Genomic DNA, 9,393 nt, shown 5'->3' with positions numbered 1-9,393 from the left:
GCATTACTGGGGAAAAGAGGAGGAGACAAAAACAAAGATTGGCATGTAGATGACACAGATAAATTGACCCTGGAAAAGGCCAAGAAAGTGACCAGCTGAGAAGAAATGTGTAAGAGCAGATCCCAGCCAAGAACAGGAAGGAACTATTAAGAATCAAACAAGGAATCTAGGAGAGTATTTGATAGTCCTGGTGAATGTGGGTGAATGATTTGTTGCTTTGAATCATTTAACACTTTCTTCAATATTATGTTTCCTCTAAAGCACTTTCATCTTTACTGCTAGACTGAAAATACATTCTTCCATGTCCTGTGAGATATATATAATTCTACCTCTAGCCAAAAGCTTAGCATTAAAGACACTTAAGCCATGATACAAAAATCTGAATTCATTTCATCAACACCATCTGTATAACCAGCTGTTCACCTCCTAGATTTTCCTTTTTTTCAAATGCCACGTGTTCACAGGGGGAAAATTATGAATGAATATGTTATCTGTTCTCTTATGTCTTTCATTTCATAGCTCCAAAATCATCTGCTAATATTCTCTGACAATTTTCTTTATGCCACTTGAAGAAGCAGCTTGTATTTGTCTGGGGACAGGGCACAAATATCTGGTAATTTTTAGCAATGTCTTCATCCTAAGCACTAAAAGCACATATTGGAAAACCTGCACACACATCTGTCAATTTTCCAAGGCAGCCACATTAAGGAAGCTCCTTGTTACCTGGCGAGCCCCATCACAGTCTCAGAGCCAGGGTCCCCTACTGTTCTATTACTTATCTGAGGATTTCACTTCACTTGCATTCATCCATCCAACCATCCACCCATTCACAAAGATTTCATAATGTCTAGCATTTACTCAATAGCTAGCAATCAAAATGCCCCCAAAAAATGTTTTTCCAATATTGTCAGTTATCCAAAATAATTTTATTTTTCTTCCCCTCAGTCATTGAGGTGGATAAAAGTACATAATGTACAGAGCATTTATAAGAATACATGAAATATCATAAGTATAAAGCTTAAAACATGGCCCAGCCACAGCAATGCACAGGTCATGCAACCACTTGGGAGATTGGAAGTCACAAGGGAAGGGTTTAGTTCCCTGGTCAACCTGAACATGACAGGTGTGGTTGTGCATATTCATTACCCTGGGTAACTGGGAGACTAGGGAGTTGTGACACAGCAAGACTCTTACCTAAAACATCTAAATCTACCATGTTTCCTTTCCCTCTCTTTTTCACTCATTTTTTTTTTCCTCTCCCTTCTCTTTCTCAGAAAGAAAAAAGAAGACTTTGGGACCAGCATGTGGCCTGGTGATTAAGGTTCTAGAATCCCACATGGTCAACAACAGTTCAAGTCCTGGACCAAGTATGTTGAAAATCATACTGGGCACGTGTGAGTGTATGCTCAAAAATCTCTAGAGGAAATGAAAGATAAGGGGCCATTATCCCTGGGGGATGATTTTTCTCTCTGTGTGTGTGTTTCTTTCTGCGTCTCTCCTGTGAATGCATGTGCCCTATGGCAAAAATCTGGAAAAAAAAAAAAAGATTTAAAATGCAGACTAGCACACAGTAAATATTCACTCTCTGTTTGCTATTATTATTGTCCAAAGCCATAAATGTCATAAGCCAAGACTTCACAAAGATAACCTATTCTTAAGTGCACTTACATAATTGTGCATCATCTACATTGGCAATAGACACACACAGACAAACACAATTAAGCAATTATTCAGCAAATTAGAAGGATACTGCAGCCTATTTGCTCTTTTTAGAAGTGTAAGTTATTAAATAAAGCCCAGTTGGCCTTTGTGTTCACTGCCATTTCAATAGAACAATGTAAATAGCAAAGGTATTTGTTGGTGATTTGATTTTTTTCATTTAAAATATGTAATTTAATGGAAACCCAGAGAACAGAGAATGCATGCTGATAAAAATACATAGTTATTTAATTTGATAAATAATAAATTAAATTTATCAATTATCATTTGATAAATGATAAATTTAATTTGATAAATACATTTTAGGTTAAAAATTTATCTTTTTTTTTTTTGGAGAGGTTTTTGCCATAGGGCGCGTGCGTTCACCAGACAGACAGAGAGAGACATAGAGACAGAAAGCGAGAAATCACCCACCAAAGGGGATGGTCACACCACAATCCCTTCTCCTCCATTCTCCTCTTGGGATCTTGGGCACTCACCCACAGTGCCTGGCGTGAGTTGTAAGCCACCGGGTCCGGGACGCGAACCACAGTCGACTATGTGGGAGTCCAGCGACATAGCCATTACGCTAACTGCTGGTTCCAAAAAATTTATCTTTATTTATTTATTTATTATTCCCCCTTGTTGAGGGGAATTTGAAAGGCAATGCTCAGGCCGATTCCATGACCTACACCAAGTAAGCATCCTGAGGGTGAAAGAATTTAAACACTTCAAACCTCAGCCTCCTTCTGGATCTCATCTAGAACCTCACAGCTTTAAGGCCGCCTAGTATAACATATTTTGTACAAAATGGCTATTTACTCTTTCTGTTGCCCCAGATAATTGCTATAGAAAGCCCATGTTTCATTAAGGTCTTCCAAAATGTGTCTCTTTTCTTCCTTCTATTTTTTTAATCTATGGTTTCTATGAATTTGGAAACAAATATGATTTAAAAATTTGATTAGAGACTATGAAGTTGATGATGAAAGGAGTTTATTTCTTCATCACCATCAAAATAAACTTCAGAAACTTCTTCTCCATGTTAACCATTACCACAAAAAAAGGAAGAAAGAATTAGGATGCTGGAGAAGTCTTATAGAAACCCACAAACACTTTGTAAGTTTACATCTTCATAGACTGTATCACCTCTGGTAAGGGAGGCCTATTATGAGGGTAATAGGGCCTAACATACGGCAAGGCAAGGTGGCTACTGCCTTCTGTGTTATCCAAGCTATCTAGAGTACTAGAACAAGAGCTCTGCTCCTGGTAATATAGCAATAGTTCACTTTTACTCATTTTAATGCCATTACTGTCACAAATTGAAATTCAAAAGATTCGATTTCTACCTTCAGCAGCAGTTGGCCTCTCCACCTAGAACCCAGGAGCGAGAAATTCAGAATTGCATCTCTTTTTCCCTCTCTGTTCTTGTGAGATTTTTACATCTTCAGCTCTATTTTAGGTTTTGTGAGGAATCTTACCATCAAACACGATGACTAGCAATATTACCAAGACAGATTCTTGCTCCATGAACTTCCATGTATTCATTGGGAATCTCAACATTCTTGTGGTCAGGAAGTCTCATGTGAAGGCACTCTCGAAGTACGGCGAAATCGTGGTTTGTTCTGTTCATAAGGGCTTTATCTTCATTCAATATATTAATGAGAGGAATGCCTAGGCTGCTGTGGCAGGAGAGGATGACAGGATGGTTGCTGGCCTGGTTTTAGGTATTAATCTGGCTAAAGAGCCAAAAGTGAATGGAGGAAAAACAGGTATGAAATGATCTACAGTGGAGGGGTACGGCTGCTCTTTTGATTTGGACTATGACTTTCAACGGGATTACGATGACAGGACGTACAGTTACCCAGCAGCTATGCCTCCTTCTCCTCCTTCTCCTCCTATTGTGTGGGCTGTAGTGCCCTTGAAATGCCAGCATGTTTCAGCAAACTCCTCATGAAGGAGCAAAAGTAGCTATTCTGAGTGGACAGTGAGGTTCTTCTTCCAAGTCTGGAAAGTTGAAAAGAAATGGCCTGAAGGCCATTAAGAAGGAGTTAACCCAGATAAAACAAAAAGTAGATTGTCTTCTGGAAAACCTAGAAAAAAATAGAAAAGGAACAAAGCAAACAAACACTGGAGGCAAAGAATGATAAGTCAGTGGAGGAGCATAGCAGCAGCTCCCAGAAGAAGGAAGAGACTCATGTGAAGGTGGAGTCTGGGGAGGGCTTACATCACTCCGCTGAGGAGGGGGACCTACGGGATGATGATGATAATGAAGATGGGGTGGGTGGGGAGATGAACAGCTAGAGTTGATCAAGGTAATTGGAGGGGGACCTACGGGATGATGATGAGAATGAAGACGGGGTGGGTGAGGAGATGAACAGCTAGAGTTGATCAAGGTAATGAAAACGAGAATGAGCAGGAAGAGAATGGCAGAGACAGTGCCAATGGCAAGGGTGACTCTTAAGCACATAGTGGGGATTAGAAATCTTACCCATTATTTCTTTACCTAGGCGCTTGTCTAAGATCAAGATTTTACCCAGATCCTCTCCCCTAGTATCTTTGGCTCAGCTCACTGTTCTCCCCATCTTTGTCCTTCCCACGTTTCTTAGTTCATATTGCCCTGTGCCTGGTCCCATTTCACTTCTTTTGATACTCCTAGTAGTTTTGTTAAGTCTTAATCTGCAATTTTGTTTTAATTTTGATAACTCTTTATAACTTAACAATAAAAAGGATGTATGATTTTTGCTACAGAGCGGGTGCCACCATGCTCCTAAAAAGGATGTATGGTTTTTATCAGCTGTCTCCAAAATAATCTCTTGTTATACGGGGACTACAGTTCTTTTCCTTCATGTACGAGTTCAGTAGCTCTTCCCTAACTGCAGAGGCAGTCTCACTTAGTTGAGTATCACCTGAGAGTGGCATTGATAGAAGTGTATGTTTTATGCCTCACCTAAGAGCGCTATGTGGGGCTGTTCCACACAAGTGTAACTGTATTTCTGTGAAAGGGAGTTGGCATGTCAAACGCTCCCTCTAGAAAACTAGTGTAGTAGTCAAGATTTATCTTCTAAAGTTGATACTGGGGGTTATTTTTGTAAACAAGCTAATGTTTAGAACCTCTTCCCCTCAAAATAAAGAAGTATTTATTAAACCAGGGGGGAGAAAAAGAAATTCAAAAGCTTCTGAGTGTATCTGGCAAACTAATAATTGACTAATTACAAAAGTAAAATTACGTAAGGGTCTGTGGTTTTGTCTGAGAATGTGGGAAACTGGTGAGCAGATACCTCAGTGAGAAGAGAGTGAAGGATCTCTGTGGGCTAGAGTCAGAGCCTGTGGTGTGAAGAGCTGTGGCAGAGTAGAAAGAGCTGTGCTCACCAAGGACTGTCAGACAGCAAAGTACAGGTAGCAGTGCCTCCATCCCTAGGAAATTGTGGAGGGCCTGCTTCTTGTTTTTGCCTGGAACCCAAGTGAGTATCTATTGTAATACATCAAGAGCCTTCACACTTAGCGTTTTCTAGGTAGGGCCCAACAATGGCGAAATTTATCTCCAGGTAGATAAACAGGAGTTAATGGAGAATAACTGGTGCCATGGGCTGCAGTCTGTTTCCCCTAAAATCCATACATTCCTAACCCTACCTATTTCAGAGTATGACTCTCTGTGGACATAGGGCCTTTAAAGAGGTAACTAAGATCAAATGGAGTCATTGTGTAAATCCTAATCCAGTCTGACTGGTGACCTCATAATAAGGACAAATGTGGACACAGAAAGAGACCCCAAAATTGGGCATGCACAGAGGAAGACCGTGTGAAGACATATCAAGAAGGTAGCCATCTGCAAGCCAAGGAGAGAAGCCTCATTAGGAACCAACCTACACTTTGATATTGGATTTCTAGCATCCAAAACAGTGAGAAAATAAATTTCTGAAATTTAAGCTGCACCGTTTTTGGTATTTTTGTTATGGCTGCCTTAGCTAACTATATAGCAGGCAATTAAGAGCTTAAAGACTGGCTATAATTACAGTCTGCTTTAGAAACGCACATAAAACAAACTTTGGGAGTATTCAGGCATAAATGAGAGGACCCAGGACCAAGAATTCCTGGAATGAACAGCTAAATTAGAATATGCCAAGGACGTTCGGATGATTATTTTGAATATGAACATTACTACATCTAGCTAGTAACTGCACATACTGAATTTTAAAGAAGCACAACTAGGGGTAAATAACATAGACTTGGACTTTTTAATCCAGTTCTCTATGTGATTCTGTGTAGATTTTTGCTATAGGGCTCTGTGCTTGCCAGAGAGACAGAGATAGACAGAAAGCAAGAAATCACCCCCCGGGAGAATAGCCAGACCACAATCCCTTCTCCTCCATTCTCCTCTCAGGATCTTAGGCACATATGTGCGCAAGATTCACACACAGTATGAATTTAAAGTCCCCAGGTCCAGGACTCGAGCTGTGGTTGACTATATGAGAGTCCAGCGACATAACCTTTATGCCCTCTGCTGGTCTCTATACCTCAGTTTTTTCATCAATGGAAATAATCAGGTTAACTTCAAAGGGCTTCTTAAGAATAAAATGAATTAATATGTACAAAGTAAACAATTTTAAAAATACTGTGACATAAAATACATGATGATACTGTATTAGGTATCATTTTTATTATTTTATCATTTTTATTATTACCATTATGATACATTACGATAGACATTATTCAAAATACATTATTGAATAAATGAGACACAGTTAGGTAAAATAACCCACTTAAGCTCAAATCATTAGTCAATGCTGGATCCAGGATTTTACCTCACACGTTATGGAACTGTAAATTGTTTACCATGCTCCATAGAAACAAAGCCTTTATTTACAAAGCCTTACAAAAAATGTCAAGCAGCTCGTTAAAGCAGATGGTACTCATGTTTACAAGGTTCACATTAATCCAAATGACTTTTCCAAATGAGAAATAAATATAAAAATTCTTCATTTCTTGTACTACTGTTCTCTAAGAGATGCAAAATAGTACTATGTAAATAGTATATAAAGGCACTAAGATTTTTTTAATTAATTAATTAATTTTTATTTGACCAGAGAGGGACAGAGTGAGAGAAAGAGAGAGAGAGAAAGCAAACCATCAGGTCTGGGACTCAAACCATGGTCAGCCATGTGGGAGTCCAGAACCCTTAACCACCAGGCCATCTCCCAGCCCCCAGACAGTAAGTTTTCACATTTTTCTAAAGATTTATTTATTTATCTTATTGTTAAATAAGAAGTTAAGGTAAATCTTTAATGATACATATTTGATTGAGGAGGCAGATAGGATAAACAGAAATAAACAGATTTTATAATATACTCACAGTACTTACAATATGCGCTTTTTATTTTCTATATTTGTGATTCTTAAAAATTTATTGACGATCTAGAGCTATCTGTATCCCAGATTGAACAACCTATTGTAAAAGAAAGACTGCTTGTGTTGTTTTCATTCACAACAAGTCGTTAGATTTGCTGGAAGAAGTCATTTTATATCGTCTTTGGTATACATGTGTCTAGATTAAGAAATACTTCCTCTCTTTCTTTAAGTATAAAATTATACCTGCAAAGTGGTGATCTGTGAGAGAAAAAAGGCAAAAAAAAATAACCATTAGTAAAACAGCAAACTTTATATCCTTCTCAGATTAATAGAATATTATATGCCTGGGACGGTGTGATGGTGCAGTAATAACACGATATTTCACCTCCCTATTCTTCCATACAGGAAGGTCCTGGCTTCATGTTCTGAGATTTCTGCAACTCCAGGTGTAGGTACTTGTGCTCATGATCTTGGCTGGTTAGACTTGGGTTGGGATCAAGGCATGAAGACCCCATAGGGGTGCCTGCCTCACTCTTCTCTCTCTTTGTTTCTCCCTCTCTTAACTCAGCTCTTAAAGGCCAGGCCTGTCTCTCCACCATGATCACTACCACAAGAGTTAGGGTGAAATTCAAAGACAAATTTTGCCAGAATGATTTAATAAATCCTCTTTTACCACCTACTAAAATTGAAATAATAATGTCTAAGGTATCTTATCACTTGAAAAGTATATTGTTAAACATATTGTATATTTAACATTTTTGAGAAGTAAAGTCACTCTGGAGAGTTGAGCAGCTTAGCTTATCTGGTTATCTTTCTGTCAATGTCTCAATTAAAAAAAAATAGCCAGCTAGAACAAGAAACAGTTGATAAAATATCAAGAAATGAAGGGAGATGCAGATAAAAACCACAATGAGATACCACCTAACCCCTGTCAGAATGGCAAAGATCAAGAATATAAAAAGTGATAAGTGTTGGCGGGGATGTGGTGAAAAGGGAACCCTCCTACACTGTTGGTGGGAATGTAAACTGGTTCAGCCACTGTGGAGAACAATATGGAGGTTCCTCAAAGATCTACAAATAGAACTACCATTTGATCCAGCAATCCCACTTCTGGGTATCTACCCAAAGGACAGGAAAACGCTCAGTCGGAAAAGTGCTTACACATCAATGTTTATTGCAACATTATTCACAATTGCCAAGACATGGAACCAACCTAAATGTCCACAAACTGATGAATGGATTGGAAAAGTGTGGTATATATACTCTATGGAATACTACTCAGGCATAAAAAATAACAAGACCCTAGCATTTGATAGAAAATGGTCAGATATGGAGGATCCATTACTGAGTGAAGTAAGCCAGGCTATGAAAGAAAGATATTGTATGTATCCACTTAATATATACTGACTATCTGCACTCTATGGTAGAGAGCGAAATATTGGAGGACATAAAAGCAGTGAAAATACTTAATGAGAATAAGACAGCGTGGAATGGGGGGGTGAAGAGAAGAGGATAGAGAAAGATAGCAAGAGAACAAATAGAGAGGCAGGACATTAGTAGGAAACAGATAAGTGGGGAGATTAATGTCTCTGTATTGACTGACATGCATGACATTCCATATTGAAAAAGCAATGCAATACACCGTAAAGTTACATGTAATCCAATGTAATATAAAGATTATGATGATAATAAAATTTTAAAATAAATAAAAAATAAAAAATAAATTAAAAAAAGAGAAATGAGCAAAAGAAAAAATAGTGGTATCAAGTGGACACTTTGTATATCAGTAATCCAAACTTAGTCAAGGGAAAGGAGCCCAGTCAACTGCATTGGGCTCAGGAAGCTCACCTGTATGTGCCATGTATTGTTCTAGCTTAGGACAAGCTTTGCTCCCAGTTTCTTCTGCCATGGCTAAGACACCATTAATACAGTTTTTAAACATTTAGCAAGTTTTTAGTTTAAACCATTTGTTCAATTTGTAAGTTAACCAATTTCCGTATCTACTAATGTGTTTAAAAGTAGTAAAATATAAATATTGTATCCTTCTATGTAAAAGTTGATGTAAAATACTATAGTATTTTTCCATTTGAAATAACAAAGGCTGCCTGGAATTTTTACTTTAATCCTATAGTAGTAAATGTAAAACGCTAATGCTTCTATAAATTTTTAAAATATTGGTAAAAATATCTTTTTGTGGACCAGCAAGTGCCATGGAGGTTAAGATGCTAAATCCCACATGGGGGTAATTTCTTACTTTCTCTCTCTCACTCTCTCTCTTGTAATCACATGAGCCCTATAGCAAAAACAAAACAAAATACCTTTTTGTGAAGTCATCAGTGTGTCATAATT

At 38.1% G+C, this 9,393-nt stretch overlaps 1 protein-coding gene and 1 pseudogene across 2 annotated transcripts in view; one reads left to right on the top strand and one right to left on the bottom strand.

Moving 5' to 3' along the window:
* The first annotated feature begins 3,186 nt into the window (after positions 1-3,186).
* LOC102503253 (heterogeneous nuclear ribonucleoprotein C-like) lies at positions 3,187-4,215 on the top strand (annotated as a pseudogene).
* Positions 4,216-6,894: 2,679 nt separating this feature from the next.
* Positions 6,895-9,393, bottom strand: part of LIPI (lipase I) — a 57,885-nt gene continuing 55,386 nt past the window's right edge. For both annotated transcript variants that reach the window (XM_006153592.1, XM_006153593.1), the window contains one exon: positions 6,895-7,302. In XM_006153592.1, coding sequence (XP_006153654.1) covers positions 7,215-7,302 — 88 coding nt within the window. In that variant the 3' untranslated portion in view covers positions 6,895-7,214. The remainder of the gene's footprint in view (positions 7,303-9,393) is intronic.

Source organism: Tupaia chinensis, unplaced genomic scaffold, assembly GCF_000334495.1.
Source record: "Tupaia chinensis unplaced genomic scaffold, TupChi_1.0 Scaffold000382_1, whole genome shotgun sequence".
In the NCBI taxonomy this organism is placed as follows: domain Eukaryota; kingdom Metazoa; phylum Chordata; class Mammalia; order Scandentia; family Tupaiidae; genus Tupaia; species Tupaia belangeri.
The sequence above is the reverse complement of the archived record's forward strand: the minus strand, read 5'-3'. Positions and strand labels throughout refer to the sequence as shown.